The sequence below is a fragment of the Oncorhynchus nerka genome, linkage group LG19, assembly GCF_034236695.1.
Source record: "Oncorhynchus nerka isolate Pitt River linkage group LG19, Oner_Uvic_2.0, whole genome shotgun sequence".
NCBI classification, from domain to species: Eukaryota; Metazoa; Chordata; class Actinopteri; order Salmoniformes; family Salmonidae; genus Oncorhynchus; species Oncorhynchus nerka.
This window is the reverse complement of record NC_088414.1, coordinates 6,661,204-6,684,644: the sequence shown is the minus strand read 5'-3', so window position 1 is coordinate 6,684,644 and position 23,441 is coordinate 6,661,204. Positions and strand designations below refer to the sequence as shown.

General features: G+C 44.9%; 1 protein-coding gene across 1 annotated transcript in view; it reads left to right on the top strand.

Annotated features, from left to right (window-relative positions):
- Positions 1 to 23,441, top strand: part of cacna1bb (calcium channel, voltage-dependent, N type, alpha 1B subunit, b) — a 266,657-nt gene that overhangs the window by 194,177 nt on the left and 49,039 nt on the right. The window contains 7 exon segments of the mRNA XM_065004677.1: positions 3,412 to 3,613; positions 5,015 to 5,179; positions 6,787 to 6,897; positions 10,863 to 10,945; positions 12,364 to 12,487; positions 14,744 to 14,809; positions 16,424 to 16,515. Coding sequence (XP_064860749.1) covers positions 3,412 to 3,613; positions 5,015 to 5,179; positions 6,787 to 6,897; positions 10,863 to 10,945; positions 12,364 to 12,487; positions 14,744 to 14,809; positions 16,424 to 16,515 — 843 coding nt within the window.

Sequence of the window (23,441 nt, the reverse complement as noted above, 5' to 3'; positions counted from 1 at the left end):
GACTTCTGCCTAAACAAAGTATACTTTATATGTGATATTACCTAAAAAGAATTGAGTTGCTTGAACTCAAAACAAATCAAATGTTGAGAGAAAAAATAAACCATTGTACTTACTAAGAATTTTGAGCAAATTTACTTTTTAAAAATTGAAATACCTTATTTACATAAGTATTCAATCCCTTTGCTATGAGACTCAAAATTGAGCTTTGAGCTCAGGTGCATACTGTTTCCATTGATCATCCTTGAGATGTTTCTAAAACTTGATTGGAGTCCACCTGCGGTAAATTCAATCAGGCCTTTATGGTATAGTGGCCAGACGGAAGCCACTCCTCAGTAAAAGGCACATGACAGACCGATTGGAGTTTGGCAAAAGTCACGTAAAGACTCTCAAACCATGAGAAACATGATTCTCTGCTCTGATAAAACCAAGATTGAACTCTTTGGCCTGAACGCCAAGCGTCACGTCTGGAGGAAATCTGGCACCATCCCAACGGTGAAGCATGGTGGTGGCAGCATCATGCTGTGAGGATGTTTTTCAGCGGCAGGGACTGGGAGACTAGTCAGGATCGAGGGAAAGATGAACGGCGCAAAGTACAGAGAGATCCTTGATGAAAACCTGCTCCAGACCGTTCAGGACCTCAGACTGGGGCGAAGATTCACCTTCCAACAGGACAACAACCCTAAGCACACAGCCAAGACAATGCAGAAGTGGCTTCGGGACAAGTCTCTGAATGTCGTTGAGTGGCCGATTGAAACTGATCGAACATCTCAGGAGAGACCTGAAAATAACTGTGCAGCGACGTTCCCCATCCAACCTGACAGAGCTTGAGAGGATCTGCAGAGAAGAATGGGAGAAACTCCCCAAATACAGATGTGCCAAGCTTGTAGCGCCATATCCAAGAAGACTCAATGCTAAAGTCGCTGCCGTTATGGGCTTCAACAAAGTACTGAGTAAAAGGTCTGAATACTTATGTAAATGTGATATTTCAGTTTAGATTGTTTTTTAAATAAATGATCAAAAATGCTTTGTCATTGTGGGGTATTGTTTGTTGATTAGAATAAGGCTGTATCAAAATGTGTAAAACGTCAAGGGGTATAAATACTTTCTGAAGGCACTGATAAGGATATGTGTTGTACAAGCAGGTTGTGAAATAAAATGGTGGACCTGGTGAACATTCTATTATTCCATGCTTTATAGTAATATCCCCTGGAGGTGACAGATCAATATTGGGCATGCTTTGTTCCAGTAAATGTATAGCATTTTATTTCACAACATGCTTGTACAACACATATCCTCATCAGTGCCTTCAGAAAGAATTTGTGCCTCAATTTAATATAAATGACATTTAGAATGTGTGTCACTGGCCGACACACAAAACCCCATAATGTCAGAGTGGAATTATGTTTTTAGATTTTTTTTTACAAATGAATAAAATATTAGGGAATGTCTTGAGTCAGTGTTCAACCCTTTTGTTATGGCCTAAATAAGTTGCATGGACTCACTCTGTGTGCAATAATAGTGTTTAAGATGATTTTTTGAATGACTACCTCATCTCTGTATCCCACAGACACAATTATCTGTAAGATCCCTCGGCCGAGCAGTGAATTTCAAACACTGATTCAACCACAAAAGACCGAGGAGGTTTTTCCGCTGCCTCACAAAGAAGGGCACATAGAAATAAGCAGACATTGAATATCCCTTTGAGCATGGTGAAGTTGTTAATTACACTATGGATGGTGGATCAATACACCCAGTCACTACAAGATACAGGCGTCCTCTCAGTTGCTGCAGTGGAAGGAAGGCCAATAGTGACTTTAAACACTTACAGAGTTGAATGGCTGTGATAGGTGAAAACTGTATATATATATATATATATAATATCCTGAATACAAAGCCGCACCATTTTATAGGTATATAATATCCTGAATACAAAGCCGCATCATGTTATAGGTATGCTTCTCACGGACAAGGACAAGGGATATTTTAAAATAAACGCAATAGAGCTAAGCACAGGCAAAATCCTAGCGGAAAACCTGAGTCAGTCTGCTTTCCAACAGACAAATTCACATTTCAACCAGACAATAACCAAACCTAAAACACAAGGCCATTGTCTTGCTTACCAAAAAAATAGTCAATGTTCCTGATGTGGCCTAGTTACAGTTTTGGCTTAAAATCGTCTTGACAATCTATGGCAAGACTTGAAAATGGCTGTCAATGATAAGCAAACAACTTGACAGAGCTTGAAGAATTGTAAGAAGAAGAATGTGCAAATATTGTATAATCAAGGTGTGCGAAGCTCTTAGATACTTACCCAGAAAGACTCACAGCTCTTAGAGACTTACCCAGAAAGACTCACAGCTCTAATCGCTCTTAGATACTTACCCAGAAAGACTCACAGCTCTTAGAGACTTACCCAGAAAGACTCACAGCTCTTAGAGACTTACCCAGAAAGACTCACAGCTCTAATCGCTCTTAGATACTTACCCAGAAAGACTCACAGCTCTAATCGCTCTTAGATACTTACCCAGAAAGACTCACAGCTCTAATCGCTCTTAGATACTTACCCAGAAAGACTCACAGCTCTAATCGCTCTTAGATACTTACCCAGAAAGACTCACAGCTCTAATCGCTCTTAGATACTTACCCAGAAAGACTCACAGCTCTAATCGCTACCAAAGGTGAGTCTAACATGTATTGACTCAGGGGTGTAAATAAATTCTGTATTTCGTTTCTAATACATTGGCAAAAAAATAAAAAATCACTTTGTCATTATGCCATATTGTGTGTTGATGGGTGGGGAAAAAATGGACTTAATCCATTTTGAATTCAGGCTGTAACACAGCAAAATGTGGAACAAGTCAAGGGGCATGAATACTTTCTGAAGGCACTGTATGTGCCCTACCTTGGCTGCCATCTGTATTGGCTATAACAATTAAGCTAGTTAGGATAGAATAAACTGTCATGTCCTCCAGAGGGAAATTGTCTTAGACACCCAATATTGCTGTATACAAAAGCACTGTACATTACTTAACATATGCACAATAGTTGCATGTTAACCCAGGCAGTTAACCCACTGTTCCTAGGCCGTCCCTGAACAGGCAGTTAACCCACTGTTCCTAGGCCGTCATTGAAAATAAGAATTTGTTCTTAAGCCTAGTAAAATAAAGGTAACATTTAAAATAAAAATGTTTGTCTTCTTAGTTCAGTGTAATTGGCATTGTCTCATGTTTGTGTAGCCCCGGAGTGAAGTTCACTCTAGATATGGTTCTAGGATCAGCTTCCCCTCTCCCAATCATAACCCTAACCATTAGTGTGAAAAATGCGAAACTGACACAAGTTCAGCCACTAGGGCCACATTTACCCTGCCCCTTTTCATCTATAAATGCCTCTGTGTTTGCCTGTTCTCTCCAGGGTCCTAAAGCATTCTGTGGATGCCACCTATGAGGACCAGGGCCCCAGCCCAGGCTTCCGGATGGAGACCTCTATCTTCTATGTGGTCTACTTTGTGGTCTTTCCCTTCTTCTTCGTCAACATCTTTGTGGCTCTCATCATCATCACCTTCCAGGAACAGGGAGACAAGGCCATGTCAGAGTGTAGTCTGGAGAAGAACGAGGTACACACACACACACACACACACACATACACACACACCTTCCAGGAACAGGGAGACAAGGCCATGTGAGAGTGTAGTCTGGAGAAGAACGAGGTACACACACACACACACACACACACACACACACACACACACACACACACACACACACACACACACACACACACACACACACACACACATACCTTCAGGAGTAGGGAGACGAGGCCATGTCAGAGTGTAGTCTGGAGAAGAACGAGGTGCACACACACACACACACACACACACACACACTCCTTCAAGGAGTAGGGAGACGAGGCAATGTCAGAGTGTAGTCTGGAGAAGAACGAGGTACACAAACACACACACACACACACACTCCTTCAAGGAGTAGGGAGACGAGGCCATGTCAGAGTGTAGTCTGGAGAAGAACGAGGTACAGTATGCTGTCTGAACACACGCAGTCACACACAGAGAGAAAGACACCAAATACACAAAAACACACACATGGAGAGAAAAACACACACACATACACACACACAAACACTCAAACCTAGTTGCCTGGTACCCAAAAGGTACTTTTTGATTCAACTTGCACAGACAGTTATTAATACAAGGCCAAGTCATTCCTGCCACTCCTCTGTGGAAACTGGCCCAGTGTTGGATATCTCAACACCAGTTACAGTTACAGCACCTGTGGACTTTTTCAGCTCATTTCCTTGCTAGCCTGTTTTTTCCCCTCAAAACACATCACACACAGGGGAACAGCAACACACCTGTGAAGCAACCAGCCCAGTGTAGTCCATCCAGCTCTCTCTATTTCCTACATCATAGAGAGTTTCACTTAGTGTGTCTCAAGTGGCACCCTATTCCATTTATGGTGCACTATAAAGGGAATAGGGTGCCATTTGGGACACAGGTTTTGTGCTTCAGGTTGGTAAACTACTGGCGAGTGATCAGAGAGACTGGTTTTGATGCCTTGTGTGAAGATATTAAACACGTCTGGAAACTGTTGGGATGCATGCTAGCGCCTGGGGGACGTTAGTTTTGATGTTTTTCATTTGATTGTACCTTGGTCTTTACTAGGATTGCACAATTCCCAGAACTTTCAATAAATTCCCTAGTTTTCCCGAACTCCTGATTGAAAAAAAAAAAGAAACTGGATTTCTTCCAAGTTCCCAGAATTGTTTAGCCTTAGTTGTTACTTTATGTTTTGCTTTTTTTATACTAATAATCAGTGTTTGAACAATATCAGATCTGATTAGGGAGATGAGTGAGTTTCACAAACTTATACATAAGATACTTCTAAGATAATCTTAAAATGTTTTTTCAATGTACTTTGTTCTCTCCCTCCCTCTATCCTGCCTCATCTCTCTTTGTCTCCCTCCGTCCCTCCGTCTCTCCCTCCCACCTCCAACACAGAGAGCTTGTATCGACTTTGCCATCAATGCCAAGCCTCTGACGCGCTACATGCCAGCTGACAAGCAGTCGTTCCAGTATAAAATGTGGCAGTTTGTGGTGTCGCCGCCCTTTGAGTACTCCATCATGACCATGATCGCACTCAACACTGTGGTGCTGATGATGAAGGTCAGTGACGCCTCCCACACACCAGGGGGCGCTGAGTGGTTGTGAAATCTAATCCTCGATCTGTTGTAAGGGAAAATGTCTACCTTGAGCGGGATAAGGTAGAGGGTTGGGAGAGGGTTTTGGAATGAGTAAGCAGTATAATTTGGACGTATCCATTGCTGATGTACAAGCTAGTTTTAGGAGCAGCTTCTCTGGTGCTAATACCCTTAACTACATTGCTGATCCAGCTGGCTTATCTCCAGGTGTTGACCTGTACAGGTCTGTCAGACTGAGGGACGGTGTTTTACACACCGAGTACAATGCACTGATGCATGTCTTTCTGCCCATTCATTCAGTTGGCTGTCTCAAACAAAGAACTGGGTAACACATCATGTACAGTGAATAATGGCGCCGGAGGGTATGGCTGCCGTTTTACGGTCTCCTAACCAACTGTGCTATTTTGTGTGTTTTTTCACCTTGTTTGGAACTCATTTTGTACATAATGTTTCTGCTACCGTCTCTTATGCCCCAAAAAAAGCTTCTGGACATCAGAACAGCGATTACTCACCTCGAAGTGGACGAAGATTCTTTCTTTAATGAGTCTGACACGAAGGATATACTGCTTTGTCGAGACCAGGCCCAAATCCCTGTCATGCGCGTGAAGAAAAGATGGAGAAAAGGGGGGAGGAGGGCGGGGTGCCTTGTAAGAATTCGCCGACTCCAACACCATCATTTAGTTTGCTGACGACACAACAGTGGTAGGGCCTGATCACCAACAACAATGAGACAGCCTATAGGGAGGAGGTCAGAGACCTGGCAGTGTGGTGCCAGGAAAACAACCTCTCCCTCAATGTGAGAAAGACAAAGGAGCTGATCGTGGACTACAGGAAAAGGAGGGGCGTAAACAGGCCCCAATTAACATTGACGAGGCTGAAGTGGAGTGGGTCGAGAGTTTCAAGTTCCTTGGTGTCCACATCACCAATGAACTATCATGATCCAAACACAGCAAGACAGTTGTGAAGAGGGCACGACAACACCTTTCCCCCCTCAGGAGACTGAAAAGATTTGGCATGGGTCTCCAGATCCTCAAGAAGTTCTACAGCTGCACCATTGAGAGGATCCTGACTGGTTGCATCTCCGACCTAGTATGGTAACTGCTCGGCATTTGACCATAAGGTGCTCCAGAGGGTAGTGCGTACGGCCCAGTACATCACTGGGGCCAAGCTTCCTGACATCCAGGATCTACAGTATATAATAGTCGCTGTCAGAAGAAGGCCCAAAAAATTGGCAAAGACTTGAGTCACCCAAGTCATAGAATGTTCTCTCTGCTACCGCACGGCAAGCAGTACCGGAGCGCCAAGTCTAGGACCAAAAGGCTCCTTAACAACTTCTACCCACAAGCCTTAAGACTGCTGAACAATTTATCAAATGGCCACCCGGACTTGTGTACTATAGGTGTGTGTGCGTGTGACAGATTGACAGAAAGATGAGGAAAGAGGGGAAGGATCACTTTCACAGGCAATGATACAGTATGTCTGTAGGACATTGGGAATGGGCATCCCCATTATCACTTCACTCATGTTCAGTGGGATGTTGACCTGTGACGTCTTCCTGACCTCTACCCTCAGTTTCACGGTGCTCCGGAGCTGTACGAGGCCATGCTGAAGTACCTGAACATCGTGTTCACAGCTCTCTTCACACTGGAGTGCATCCTGAAGATCATCGCTTTTGGACCACTGGTGAGCCTGCTTCTCTCCATGCACTACTGGAAATGGTCACTATCCAAGCATTTGGGAAGATAGGGTGTAGACTACTTTGGAATCACTGAAGATGTCCTTTTTGGAAAAATAGATGACTCTAGTTTGACTAGCACACACAAAAAGGTGTTATCTAGAACCTAAAAGGGTTATTTTGCTGTCCCCGTAGGATAACCCTTTGATGAACCTTTGTTGGTGCCAGGTACAGTAGAACCCTTTTGGTCCCAATCAGAACCCTTTCCACAGAGGATTTGATATGGAACACAAAATGGTTCTACCTGGAACCAAAAAGGGTTATCCTATGGGGACAGCCGAAGAACCATTTTGGAACTCTTTCTGCTAAGAGTGCAAGGTGGGAAAGAGAGAGAAACAGAGAGGCAAAGATAGAAAAAGGGGGACATCGGGACAGAGTGATAAAGAGAGAGAAACAGAGAGGCAAAGATAGAAAAAGGGGGACATCGGGACAGAGTGATAAAGAGAGAGAAACAGATAGATAGAAAAAGGGGGACGTCAGGACAGAGTGATAAAGAGAGTGAAACAGATAGATAGAAAAAGGGGGACGTCAGGACAGAGTGATAAAGAGAGAGAAACAGATAGATAGAAAAAGGGGGACATCGGGACAGAGTGATAAAGAGAGAGAAACAGATAGATAGAAAAAGGGGGACATCAGGACAGAGTGATAAAGAGAGAGAAACAGATAGATAGAAAAAGGGGGACGTCAGGACAGAGTGATAAAGAGAGAGAAACAGATAGATAGAAAAAGGGGGACATCGGGACAGAGTGATAAAGAGAGAGAAACAGATAGATAGAAAAGGGGGACGTCAGGACAGAGTGATAAAGAGAGAGAAACAGATAGATAGAAAAAGGGGGACATCGGGACAGAGTGATAAAGAGAGAGAAACAGATAGATAGAAAAAGGGGGACGTCAGGACAGAGTGATAAAGAGAGAGAAACAGATAGATAGAAAAAGGGGGACATCGGGACAGAGTGATAAAGAGAGAGAAACAGATAGATAGAAAAAGGGGGACATCAGGACAGAGTGATAAAGAGAGAGAAACAGATAGATAGAAAAAGGGGGACATCGGGACAGAGTGATAAAGAGAGAGAAACAGATAGATAGAAAAAGGGGGACGTCAGGACAGAGTGATAAAGAGAGAGAAACAGATAGATAGAAAAGGGGGACATCGGGACAGAGTGATAAAGAGAGAGAAACAGATAGATAGAAAAAGGGGGACATGGGGACAGAGTGATAAAGAGAGTGAAACAGATAGATAGAAAAAGGGGGATATCAGGACAGAGTGATAAAGAGAGAGAAACAGATAGATAGAAAAAGGGGGACATCGGGACAGAGTGATAAAGAGAGAGAAACAGAGAGATAGAAAAAGGGGGACGTCAGGACAGAGTGATAAAGAGAGAGAAACAGATAGATAGAAAAAGGGGGACGTCAGGACAGAGTGATAAAGAGAGAGAAACAGAGAGATAGAAAAAGGGGGACGTCAGGACAGAGTGATAAAGAGAGAGAAACAGAGAGGCAAAGATAGAAAAAGGGGGACATCGGGACAGAGTGATAAAGAGAGAGAAACAGAGACAAAGATAGAAAAAGGGGGACGTCAGGACAGAGTGATAAAGAGAGAGAAACAGATAGATAGAAAAAGGGGGACGTCGGGACAGAGTGATAAAGAGAGAGAAACAGATAGATAGAAAAAGGGGGACGTCGGGACAGAGTGATAAAGAGAGAGAAACAGATAGATAGAAAAAGGGGGACATCGGGACAGTGATAAAGAGAGAGAAACAGATAGATAGAAAAAGGGGGACGTCGGGACAGAGTGATAAAGAGAGAGAAACAGATAGATAGAAAAAGGGGGACATCGGGACAGAGTGATAAAGAGAGAGAAACAGAGAGGCAAAGATAGAAAAGGGGGGACGTCGGGACAGAGTGATAAAGAGAGAGCCTTTGTGAGAACGTTGGTAGACTTTGGGGGTTGATGGATGTGGGACATTTTGAGGGAAAGGGGAGGGGGAATTGGATGAGGGTAAGCTGGCAAGCCTTTAGCAAGAGCCACAGGGGGAGAGCTGTGTGTGTGCATGACCCGAGAATGCATGCATGTGTGTGTTGGTGATGACGCAACAGCTCCAGATGAGAGGATGAGGGTGGGAAGGTAAAGCAGAGGTGTGGGAGGGAGGGAGGGAGGGATAAATATCCCAGGCAGCGCCGGGCCGTCTGGTCCCTCAGCGAGGCATTTCATCTCCAGCTTCATCCCCACTTACCAGGCTCATGTATTAAATGGTTTTTCTCACACACCGCTTACCTCCACCTGTTCAGCACTTAGTACAGACGGATGGGCCTCCCTCTCTCTCTCTCTCTCTCTCTCTCTCTCTCTCTCTCTCTCTCTCTCTCTCCCTCTCTCTCTCCTCTCTCCTCTCTCTCTCTCTCTCTCCCTCTCTCTCTCTCTCCTCTCTCTCTCTCTCTCCTCTCTCTCTAGGAGCCTCGTCCATTTTAAACCTTGGCTTCTCTAATCGTTGTGTTCCCTAGGAGGAGCATACGCTCACTGCCATACCACCTGACAGAGTAGGATGTCTGTGGCACTGTTTGGAAGCATCTGAGTGCGTGGTGTGGTGTCTGCACCTTACATGGGGATAGCAGGAGTAATTGAGTGCTTGAGTTCTCTATCTGACGTCAGAACTCGATCTTTAACTCGAGAATATTTTTTTCTTCTTCAAATACTGTACAACTATTTGGTCTAAATGTTATCTTGAAGACAGCATTCATTTGATCTGACTGAATCAATTTGTACAAAAAAAAGAACCCAAGCCAAGCATCACAGTTTTGCTCCCTAAATTCCCTTTCCCTCCATGTCTCACTCACTCGATAGAATTTCCGAGCGCTCCCTATAGCGCTCCTATAGAAACGGATCTAACTGCTGGGATACACAAGCTACATTCCTTGGAAGGAAGACAGTTTTATACAGAAATACCGTATGTGATCCATCACTGAGATACAGTTTTTGAATAATTGTGTTATTTTCCGTTTATTGGCTACATTGCGGTTGTCACTAGTTACCACAGCCACAAAGTCAAAATGGTCTATATCGTAAAAATTCATTTTGCTTTTTAGTCAACATTTTTAGGTTAGGCATAAGGTTAACAGTGTGGTTAAGGTCAGGGTTAAGTTTAAAATCAGTTTTTAAGAAGCAAAATTGTAGACACCATCAGAGTTTATGACTTTGTGCTTGTTGGTAACTAACGTTAGAGACGACCCAGCTTTGCCAACTGCTAGTGACATTTAGAATTGGTTAGCTGAGGCTATTATCCCCCCCAAACATAAACACGTTCCACGCTGACAATATGCAGAAACATTAGTTTGATAAAGACAGAGTGTATTTTCATCAGAATCATTAAGCCTAGGCATACTCACCAAACTGATGTTCTGGACATAATTCATCCCCATGCAGTGTTCAACCCAGTATCACAGATTATACATGAAATAGACATTTGAGGCAGCTTTTAATGAGTTGGTTTCTGTCACTAACTCACGTACACGTACATTGCCACCCTTGTTCGAAAAATAGCTTTTTTAATTATTGGAGTACTTCAGTACTCGAAAAATAATAATGAGAGTACTCAAACAGTCAAAAAAGGCCCAATGCCCATCCCTAGTCTGTAGGACTGTGTGTGAATTTAAGCCTGTTTGTGCGTGTCATGGAGTTAGTGACACACTGTAGGCTATAGATGGACGGCCCTTTAATGAAACTCAGACCAACTCATTAAAAGCTGCCTCATTTGAGGAGCTTAGAAGACATGCTCTGTAGAGAGTGGCCTGAGAGAAAAGCATTTGAAGAGCAAAGGTTTGGTACTAATTACAATAAAACCTCTTTATCCTTCTCTCGCTCGCTCTCTCTCTCTCTCTCTCTCTCTCTCTCTCTCTCTCTCTTCCCCCCTGTTTGCAGAATTACCTGAAGGCAGCCTGGAACGTGTTTGACTTTGTGACAGTTTTGGGAAGTATCACGGACATCTTGGTCACAGAGATTAAGGTAAGCTCTGCTGCCATGTCCCTGTGTAGTATCGTACTTTCTGTAAAAGCTGCCACAGTACAATGTGCCCATTCAACTTCATATATGTAAAGACATCAGCCAAAAGGGATACTCCTATATGCTGTCCTGCCTGTATGACTTCACTCATAATAACTTTACTCCTTGAAGGAGGATGTGTCTAGTGGAAAGTCATTTCACAAGGTTTAACCCAGTTACAGTACTTGTGATGAGGTAATAAGTTGAAGTCAACAGCAGATCCTACTAGAGAGCTGATGGGGATAGCTGAGAGCTTCCTGCCGGGACTGAGTGCTCAGTGTCTCATGCTGGATGGATTAGTATGGAGCTGGGGACAGACAGAAGTGGCAGGCAGAGTTTGAAATGGGGATCAGGAAAAGCCTCTGTGCAGATTGCAGCACAGTAGCACTAAAGTGGATTGGAGTCGTCCGTTTACTGTTTAACGCTCTTTGTGGAAAGCGTCTCTTTTTTTGTAGGATTTCTATCCACGTTACAGTCAGTTTTTATTCTTCTCTCTCTCTCTCTCTCTCTCTCTCTCTCTCTCTCTCTGTGTTTTTTCTCTCTCTTTCTCTCGCTGTGTTTCCATCTTCTGCTATGACTTTACTGGCACCTGCCCTTTGGCATCACTCTGCCTCCTCTCTGACACTCTGGGCCATCCCTCTGCCTCCTCTCTGACACTATGGGCCAACCTCTGCCTCCTCTCTGACACTCTGGGCCATCCCTCTTCCTCCTCTCTGACACTCTGGGCCATCCCTCTGCCTCCTCTCTGACACTCTGGGCCATCACTCTGTCTCCTCTCTGACACTCTGGGCCATCCCTCTGCCTCCTCTCTGACACTATGGGCCAACCTCTGCCTCCTCTCTGACACTATGGGCCAACCTCTGCCTCCTCTCTGACACTCTGGGCCATCACTCTGCCTCCTCTCTGACACTCTGGGACATCCCTCTTCCTCCTCTCTGACACTCTGGGCCATCCCTCTGCCTCCTCTCTGACACTCTGGGCCATCCCTCTGCCTCCTCTCTGACACTCTGGGCTATCCCCTCTGCCTCCTCTCTGACACTCTGGGCCATCCCTCTGCCTCCTCTCTGACACTATGGGCCATCCCTCTGCCTCCTCTCTGACACTCTGGGACGCTCTAGACGGTAAGTGACTTTTCTTGTTCCTGCTGCTTTTGACTCTTCCCTTGGTGGCCAGTCCATCTTTTGGTCTTGGTCCTAACTTGTTCCTAAACACATGTATGTTATGTGGTGCAACAGTTATTAGATGACTTGAAGCAGTTACATAAATGGATAGGAAGACACTATGGATCTGCTTTCACTGAGCCCCTTTGCTATCATCAGCCATTCTTAGTGTAACCCAGATCTGTTCTAGGACCAGTACGGATGTACAGTTTGTGTCTCGTCCTGCAGGACAAGCTGATCAACCTGAGTTTCCTGAGGCTTTTCAGGGCGGCCAGGCTCATCAAGCTATTGAGGCAGGGCTATACCATCCGCATCCTGCTGTGGACCTTTGTCCAGTCCTTCAAGGTGAGTCACTGACCCCTGACCTCTTAGAGTTGAGAATAACATGGTATTCGTCTGATCAAATGAATGAATGTTAGGCCTATTCATTATGTTGCAGTGACCGTAAGCACATGGAACTATAAGTGGAAATAAAGAAATACAATAAGGACATGTTTTGGGTTGCTTTGATGTAATGGATCTTTGGATTGATAATGATGTTAATTTGGAGTCTTAAAGAAGTTTGTTCTATGGAGCCTCTCATGAAAGTTTTGTTGTACAGAGAACAAGGGCATTGACAGCTTTAGTTAATCTGATAGCAGGTTAAATGTGGGATGATGAGAGCTTTTAAGCCCCTATGAAAACGGATAGGTTTTATGGGTTTCGAATCCAAGCCAGGTCCCTATACCTGGACTTTGAACTACTCCCCAATGGGCGCAGGTATAGTGCACCCCTCGGACAGGAAAAACACAACTAGACAATCATTTGTGCCAGGTGTGGTATCCCTCCTAAATAGCTCGGGCGAAATGTTCCAATCGACCCAGTAAGGCCAGCAGGCTAATGTTCCTATAGACCCAGTAAGGCCAGCAGGCTAATGTTCCTATAGACCCAGTAAGGCCAGCAGGCTAATGTTCCTATAGACCCAGTAAGGCCAGCAGGCTAATGTTCCTATAGACCCAGTAAGGCCAACAGGCTAATGTTCCTATAGACCCAGTAAGGCCAGCAGGCTAATGTTCCTATAGACCCAGTAAGGCCAGCAGGCTAATGTTCCTATAGACCCAGTAAGGCCAGCAGGCTAATGTTCCTATAGACCCAGTAAGGCCAACAGGCTAATGTTCCTATAGACCCAGTAAGGCCAGCAGGCTAATGTTCATATAGACCCAGTAAGGCCAGCAGGCTAATGTTCCTATAGACCCAGTAAGGCCAGCAGGCTAATGTTCCTATAGACCCAGTAAGGCCAGCAGGCTAATGTTCCTATAGACCCAGTAAGGCCAGCAGGCTAATGTTCCTATAGACCCAGTAAGGCCAGCAGGCTAATGTTCCTATAGACCCAGTAAGGCCAACAGGCTAATGTTCCTATAGACCCAGTAAGGCCAACAGGCTAATGTTCCTATAGACCCAGTAAGGCCAGCAGGCTAATGTTCCTATAGACCCAGTAAGGCCAGCAGGCTAATGTTCCTATAGACCCAGTAAGGCCAGCAGGCTAATGTTCCTATAGACCCAGTAAGGCCAACAGGCTAATGTTCCTATAGACCCAGTAAGGCCAGCAGGCTAATGTTCATATAGACCCAGTAAGGCCAGCAGGCTAATGTTCCTATAGACCCAGTAAGGCCAGCAGGCTAATGTTCCTATAGACCCAGTAAGGCCAGCAGGCTAATGTTCCTATAGACCCAGTAAGGCCAGCAGGCTAATGTTCCTATAGACCCAGTAAGGCCAGCAGGCTAATGTTCCTATAGACCCAGTAAGGCCAACAGGCTAATGTTCCTATAGACCCAGTAAGGCCAACAGGCTAATGTTCCTATAGACCCAGTAAGGCCAGCAGGCGAATGTTCCTATAGACCCAGTAAGGCCAACAGGCTAATGTTCCTATAGACCCAGTAAGGCCAGCAGGCTAATGTTCCTATAGACCCAGTAAGGCCAGCAGGCTAATGTTCCTATAGACCCAGTAAGGCCAACAGGCTAATGTTCCTATAGACCCAGTAAGGCCAGCAGGCTAATGTTCCTATAGACCCAGTAAGGCCAGCAGGCTAATGTTCCTATAGACCCAGTAAGGCCAACAGGCTAATGTTCCTATAGACCCAGTAAGGCCAACAGGCTAATGTTCCTATAGACCCAGTAAGGCCAGCAGGCTAATGTTCCTATAGACCCAGTAAGGCCAACAGGCTAATGTTCCTATAGACCCAGTAAGGCCAACAGGCTAATGTTCCTATAGACCCAGTAAGGCCAACAGGCTAGTCTCTTTTTAGTGGTTTGTAGCTGTTATAAAAGTTGTATTTTCAATTTGTTTTGCTATTGAAAAGCCACTTTAAACGTGTACATGACACTGCAACAAAATTGCCCCACGGGGACAATAAAGTCAGTAGAGTACAGATAGCTGCTGCAGCGTTAAAAGGTGGCTCTTTAATTCAAATGTATCTTTACCTCTTCCTTGTCTGGGATATACATATGTGATTCAGGAAATCAACTCTGCGGCTAAAGTTGGCTGCTCTGTCCCATAATTAAGACTATTAAACCTCACAGGGATTTTAATTTCTCTTGTGTGTATGTGTTTTCCATTTCCAGGCTCTACCTTACGTCTGCCTCCTCATCGCTATGCTCTTCTTCATCTATGCCATCATCGGCATGCAGGTGAGTAATACCTTTAGAGTTGATTGCTCATTTAAAAGGAAGCCATGGTGATAGACACAATGAAGGTATGTTCCCTCCACTAGATTAGCATGGCATTGTAAATCAATGAAGGTATGTTCCCTCCATTAGATTAGCATGGCATTGTAAATCAATGAAGGTATGTTCCCTCCACTAGATTAGCATGGCATTGTAAATCAATGAAGGTATGTTCCCTCCACTAGATTAGCATGGCATTGTAAATCAATGAAGGTATGTTCCCTCCATTAGATTAGCATGACATTGTAAATCAATGAAGGTATGTTCCCTCCACTAGATTAGCATGGCATTGTAAATCAATGAAGGTATGTTCCCTCCACTAGATTAGCATGGCATTGTAAATCAATGAAGGTATGTTCCCTCCATTAGATTAGCATGGCATTGTAAATCAATGGTAATTGTGACTTCTGGTAACAGAGCCATCGTTTAATCATCGATGCTGTTTAATGACTATGGTGGCCCGGAGGGCTTGATCAGGATACCCCCCCCCATAATTAGTGACAAACATAACACCAACAGAAGCTTATCTGGCTCTTTGTTATCATCCGGACTAACTGTGCATCCCAAATAGCACGTTTTTCACTATGCGGTGCACTACATACATTTACATTTACATTTAAGTCATTTAGCAGACGCTCTTATCCAGAGCGACTTACAAGTTGTTAGCTGTATTGATAAATCAGCCAGGTTTTAGACCAGGTTACAGCACTATCTCTGCTGTATCCCTAGTTATAAATGATGTTGTTAGCTGTATTGATAAAACAGCCAGGTTTTAGACCAGGTTACAGCACTATCTCTGCTGTATCCCTAGTTATAAATGATGTTGTTAGCTGTATTGATAAAACAGCCAGGTTTTAGACCAGGTTACAGCACTATCTCTGCTGTATCCCTAGTTATAAATGATGTTGTTAGCCGTATTGATAAAACAGCCAGGTTTTAGACCAGGTTACAGCACTATCTCCCACATACCTATGGGTCCTGGTCAAATGTAGTGCACTATATTGGGAATAGGGTGCCATTTGGGATGCACACGATAAGTGTAGATTTGGGTAGGATAGAGGACGTCGCCATGTCTTTGGATTCTCTTGTTATTAGATGATCAACATCTCTAGATAGCTATACAACATAATCACTATGCCTTGCATCTTCCATGCTTCACCCCGCACACACACACACACACACACACACACACACACACACACACACACACACACACACAGACATACACGCACACAGTCTTCTGCCTACCCTGGCGCGATTTGAGAAAGATACTGATTCCTGGCAAAAGTGGCTAATGTGTTTTTTGGAGATAGCACTACATTACATCATATCAAATCCTGCAAATGCTGATACATTCAGCTGCTTACTCACACATTGCTTACTCACACGTACTGTATGTGCGTTTGAAATGGCCCCACATCCCATACATAGTGCACTACTTCTTACCAGGACCCATAGAGCTCTGGTTAAAAGGCATGCACTATATAGGGAATAGGGGCCCATTTGGGACGTAACCATAGATACGTGACCACAGGGAATCCCTCTAACTGCTACGCCGGCCCTTTCTGCTTTCTTCAGGTGTTTGGAAACATTGAGCTGAATGAGGAATCGGCCATCAACCACCACAACAACTTCCAGACATTCTTTCAGGCTCTGATGCTTCTGTTCAGGTTGCCATGCCTCCACATTCTCCACATTCTTCCTGTTCCATTAGACGTTTCCCCACATATTGGCCTGTTCCATTAGACGTTTCCCCACATATCGGCCTGTTCCATTAGACGTTTCCCACATATCGGCCTGTTCCATTAGACGTTTCTCCACATTCTTCCTGTTCCATTAGACATTTCCCCACATATCGGCCTGTTCCATTAGACGTTTCCCACATATCGGCCTGTTCCATTAGACGTTTCCCCACATATCGGCCTGTTCCATTAGACGTTTCCCCACATATCGGCCTGTTCCATTAGACGTTTCTCCACATTCTTCCTGTTCCATTAGACGTTTCCCCACATATCGGCCTGTTCCATTAGACGTTTCTCCACATTCTTCCTGTTCCATTAGACGTTTCCCCACATATCGGCCTGTTCCATTAGACGTTTCCCCACATTCTTCCTGTTCCATTAGACGTTTCTCCACATATCGGCCTGTTCCATTAGACGTTTCCCACATATCGGCCTGTTCCATTAGACGTTTCCCACATATCGGCCTGTTCCATTAGACGTTTCCCCACATATCGGCCTGTTCCATTAGACGTTTCTCCACATTCTTCCTGTTCCATTAGACGTTTCTCCACATTCTCCCTGTTCCATTAGACGTTTCCCCACATATCGGCCTGTTCCATTAGACGTTTCTCCACATTCTTCCTGTTCCATTAGACGTTTCCCACATATCGGCCTGTTCCATTAGACGTTTCCCCACATTCTTCCTGTTCCATTAGACGTTTCCCCACATATCAGCCTGTTCCATTAGACGTTTCTCCACATTCTTCCTGTTCCATTAGACGTTTCCCCACATATCGGCCTGTTCCATTAGACGTTTCTCCACATTCTTCCTGTTCCATTAGACGTTTCCCACATACATTAGACGTTTCCCCACATTCTTCCTGTTCCATTAGCCCCCACATGTTCCATTAGACGTTTCTCCACATTCTTCCTGTTCCATTAGACGTTTCCCCACATATCGGCCTGTTCCATTAGACGTTTCCCCACATATCGGCCTGTTCCATTAGACGTTTCCCCACATATCGGCCTGTTCCATTAGACGTTTCCCCACATATCGGCCTGTTCCATTAGACGTTTCTCCACATTCTTCCTGTTCCATTAGACGTTTCCCCACATTCTCCTCATTCTTCCTGTTCCATTAGACGTTTCCCCACATTCTCCACATTCTTCCTGTTCCATTAGACGTTTCTCCACATTCTTCCTGTTCCATTAGACGTTTCTCCACATATCGGCCTGTTCCATTAGACGTTTCTCCACATTCTTCCTGTTCCATTAGACGTTTCTCCACATTCTTCCTGTTCCATTAGACGTTTCCCCACATATCGGCCTGTTCCATTAGACGTTTCTCCACATTCTTCCTGTTCCATTAGACGTTTCTCCACATTCTCCACATTCTTCCTGTTCCATTAGACGTTTCTCCACATTCTCCACATTCTTCCTGTTCCATTAGACGTTTCCCCACATATCGGCCTGTTCCATTAGACGTTTCCCCACATATCGGCCTGTTCCATTAGACGTTTCTCCACATTCTTCCTGTTCCATTAGACGTTTCCCACATATCGGCCTGTTCCATTAGACGTTTCCCCACATATCGGCCTGTTCCATTAGACGTTTCCCCACATATCGGCCTGTTCCATTAGACGTTTCCCCACATTCTCCACATTCTTCCTGTTCCATTAGACGTTTCCCCACATTCTCCACATTCTTCCTGTTCCATTAGACGTTTCTCCACATTCTTCCTGTTCCATTAGACGTTTCCCCACATATCGGCCTGTTCCATTAGACGTTTCCCACATATCGGCCTGTTCCATTAGACGTTTCCCACATATCGGCCTGTTCCATTAGACGTTTCCCCACATATTGGCCTGTTCCATTAGACGTTTCCCCACATATCGGCCTGTTCCATTAGACGTTTCTCCACATTCTTCCTGTTCCATTAGACGTTTCCCCACATATCGGCCTGTTCCATTAGACGTTTCTCCACATTCTTCCTGTTCCATTAGACGTTTCCCCACATATCGGCCTGTTCCATTAGACGTTTCCCCACATATCGGCCTGTTCCATTAGACGTTTCCCCACATATCGGCCTGTTCCATTAGACGTTTCCCCACATATCGGCCTGTTCCATTAGACGTTTCCCCACATATCGGCCTGTTCCATTAGACGTTTCCCACATTCTTCCTGTTCCATTAGACGTTTCCCCACATTCTTCCTGTTCCATTAGACGTTTCCCCACATTCTTCCTGTTCCATTAGACGTTTCCCCACATATCGGCCTGTTCCATTAGACGTTTCCCACATTCTTCCTGTTCCATTAGACGTTTCCCACATTCTTCCTGTTCCATTAGACGACGTTTCGCCCACACATTCATTAGACGTTTCCCACATTCTTCCTGTTCCATTAGACGTTTCCCACATTCTTCCTGTTCCATTATTTCCCACATATCGGCCTGTTCCATTAGACGTTTCCCACATATCGGCCTGTTCCATTAGACGTTTCACATTCTTCCTGTTCCATTAGACGTTTCCCCACATATCTTCCTGTTCCATTAGACGTTTCTCCACATTCTTCCTGTTCCATTAGACGTTTCCACATTCTCCACATTCTTCCTGTTCCATTAGACGTTTCTCCACATTTTCTCCACATTCTTCCTGTTCCATTAGACGTTTCCCCACATTTAGACCCCCACATATCGGCCTGTTCCATTAGACGTTTCCCCACATTCTTCCTGTTCCATTAGACGTTTCCCACATTCTTCCTGTTCCATTAGACGTTTCCCCACATATCGGCCTGTTCCATTAGACGTTTCCCCACATATCTTCCTGTTCCATGTTCCATTGTTCCAGACGTTTCTCCACATTGTTCCATCCCACATTCTTCCTGTTCCATTAGACGTTTCCCCACATATCGGCCTGTTCCATTAGACGTTTCCCACATTCTTCCTGTTCCATTAGACGTTTCCCCACATTAGACGCTCTCCACATTCTTCCTGTTCCATTAGACGTTTCCCACATATCGGCCTGTTCCATTAGACGTTTCCCACATTTCCTTCCTGTTCCATTAGACGTTTCTCCACATTCTTCCTGTTCCATTAGACGTTTCCCCACATTCTCCACATTCTTCCTGTTCCATTAGACGTTTCTCCACATTCTTCCTGTTCCATTAGACGTTTCCCCACATATCGGCCTGTTCCATTAGACGTTTCCCACATATCGGCCTGTTCCATTAGACGTTTCTCCACATTCTTCCTGTTCCATTAGACGTTTCCCCACATATCGGCCTGTTCCATTAGACGTTTCCCCACATATCGGCCTGTTCCATTAGACGTTTCCCCACATATCGGCCTGTTCCATTAGACGTTTCTCCACATTCTTCCTGTTCCATTAGACGTTTCCCACATATCGGCCTGTTCCATTAGACGTTTCTCCACATTCTTCCTGTTCCATTAGACGTTTCCCCACATATCGGCCTGTTCCATTAGACGTTTCCCCACATATCGGCCTGTTCCATTAGACGTTTCCCCACATATCGGCCTGTTCCATTAGACGTTTCCCCACATTCTTCCTGTTCCATTAGACGTTTCCCACATATCGGCCTGTTCCATTAGACGTTTCCCCACATATCGGCCTGTTCCATTAGACGTTTCCCCACATTCTTCCTGTTCCATTAGACGTTTCCCCACATATCGGCCTGTTCCATTAGACGTTTCTCCACATATCGGCCTGTTCCATTAGACGTTTCTTCCTGTTCCATTAGACCCTTCCTGTTCATTCTTCCTGTTCCATTAGACGTTTCCCACATCCTGTTCCATTATTTCTTCTTCCTGTTCCATTAGACGTTTCCCACATATCGGCCTGTTCCATTAGACGTTTCTCCACATTCTTCCTGTTCCATTAGACGTTTCCCACATATCGGCCTGTTCCATTAGACGTTTCCCCACATTCTCCACATTCTTCCTGTTCCATTAGACGTTTCTCCACATTCTTCCTGTTCCATTAGACGTTTCCCCACATATCGGCCTGTTCCATTAGACGTTTCCCCACATATCTCCTGTTCCATTAGACGTTTCCCACATGTTAGACGTCCATTAGACGTTTCCCCACATTCTTCCTGTTCCATTAGACGTTTCCCCACATATCGGCCTGTTCCATTAGACGTTTCTCCACATATCGGCCTGTTCCATTAGACGTTTCTCCACATTCTTCCTGTTCCATTAGACGTTTCCCCACATTCTTCCTGTTCCATTAGACGTTTCCCACATATCGGCCTGTTCCATTAGACGTTTCTCCACATTCTTCCTGTTCCATTAGACGTTTCCCACATATCGGCCTGTTCCATTAGACGTTTCTCCACATTCTTCCTGTTCCATTAGACGTTTCTCCACATTCTTCCTGTTCCATTAGACGTTTCCCACATATCTCCTGTTCCATTAGACGTTCCTGTTTCCATTAGACGTTTCTCCACATTCTTCCTGTTCCATTAGACGTTTCCCCACATATCGGCCTGTTCCATTAGACGTTTCCCCACATATCGGCCTGTTCCATTAGACGTTTCCCACATATCGGCCTGTTCCATTAGACGTTTCTCCACATATCGGCCTGTTCCATTAGACGTTTCCCCACATTCTTCCTGTTCCATTAGACGTTTCCCCACATATCGGCCTGTTCCATTAGACGTTTCTCCACATTCTTCCTGTTCCATTAGACGTTTCCCACATATCGGCCTGTTCCATTAGACGTTTCTCCACATTCTTCCTGTTCCATTAGACGTTTCCCCACATATCGGCCTGTTCCATTAGACGTTTCCCCACATATCGGCCTGTTCCATTAGACGTTTCCCCACATATCGGCCTGTTCCATTAGACGTTTCCCCACATTCTTCCTGTTCCATTAGACGTTTCCCCACATATCGGCCTGTTCCATTAGACGTTTCCCCACATATCGGCCTGTTCCATTAGACGTTTCTCCACATTCTTCCTGTTCCATTAGACGTTTCCCCACATATCGGCCTGTTCCATTAGACGTTTCCCACATATCGGCCTGTTCCATTAGACGTTTCTCCACATTCTTCCTGTTCCATTAGACGTTTCCCCACATTCTTCCTGTTCCATTAGACGTTTCCCCACATATCGGCCTGTTCCATTAGACGTTTCTCCACATTCTTCCTGTTCCATTAGACGTTTCCCACATATCGGCCTGTTCCATTAGACGTTTCTCCACATTCTTCCTGTTCCATTAGACGTTTCTCCACATTCTTCCTGTTCCATTAGACGTTTCCCCCACATTCTTCCCTGTTCCATTAGACGTTTCCCCCACATTCTCGGCCTGTTCCATTAGACGTTTCTCCACATTCTTCCTGTTCCATTAGACGTTTCCCCACATATCGGCCTGTTCCATTAGACGTTTCCCCACATTCGGCCTGTTCCATTAGACGTTTCCCACATTCTTCCTGTTCCATTAGACGTTTCCCACATTCTTCCTGTTCCATTAGACGTTTCCCACATTCTTCCTGTTCCATTAGACGTTTCCCCATATCGGCCTGTTCCATTAGACGTTCCCACATATCGTGTTCCATTAGACGTTTCTCCACATTCTTCGTTCCATTAGCCTGTTCCATTAGACGTTTCCCCACATTCTTCCTGTTCCATTAGACGTTTCCCCACATATCGGCCTGTTCCATTAGACGTTTCCCACATTCTTCCTGTTCCATTAGACGTTTCCACATTCTTCCTGTTCCATTAGACGTTTCCCCACATATCGGCCTGTTCCATTAGACGTTTCCCCACATATCGTGTTCCATTAGACGTTTCCCACATTCGGCCTGTTCCATTAGACATTCTCCACATATCGGCCTGTTCCATTAGACGTTTCCCACATATCTTCCTGTTCCATTAGACGTTTCCCCACATTCTTCCTGTTCCATTAGACGTTTCCCACATATCGGCCTGTTCCATTAGACGTTTCTCCACATTCTTCCTGTTCCATTAGACGTTTCCCCACATATCGGCCTGTTCCATTAGACGTTTCCCCACATTCTTCCTGTTCCATTAGACGTTTCTCCACATTCTCCTGTTCCATTAGACGTTTCCCCTTCCTGTTCCATTAGACGTTTCTCCACATTCTTCCTGTTCCATTAGACGTTTCTCCATTCTTCCTGTTCCATTAGACGTTTCCCCACATATCGGCCTGTTCCATTAGACGTTTCCCCACATTCGGCCTGTTCCATTAGACGTTTCCCACATATCGGCCTGTTCCATTAGACGTTTCCCACATTCTTCCTGTTCCATTAGACGTTTCCCCACATTCTTCCTGTTCCATTAGACGTTTCTCCACATTCTTCCTGTTCCATTAGACGTTTCCCCACATATCTTCCTGTTCCATTAGACGTTTCCCCACATTCTTCCTGTTCCATTAGACGTTTCCCACATATCGGCCTGTTCCATTAGACGTTTCCCCACATATCTTCCTGTTCCATTAGACGTTTCCCCACATATCGGCCTGTTCCATTAGACGTTTCCCCACATTCTCGGCCTGTTCCGTTTCACATTCTTCCTGTTCCATTAGACGTTTCCCACATTCTTCCTGTTCCATTAGACGTTTCCCCACATATCTGTTCCATTAGACACATCTTCCTGTTCCATTAGACGTTTCCCACATTCTTCCTGTTCCATTAGACGTTTCCCCACATATCGGCCTGTTCCATTAGACGTTTCTCCACATTCTTCCTGTTCCATTAGACGTTTCCCACATTCGGCCTGTTCCATTAGACGTTTCCCCACATATCGGCCTGTTCCATTAGACGTTTCCCCACATATCGGCCTGTTCCATTAGACGTTTCCCACATTCTTCCTGTTCCATTAGACGTTTCTCCACATT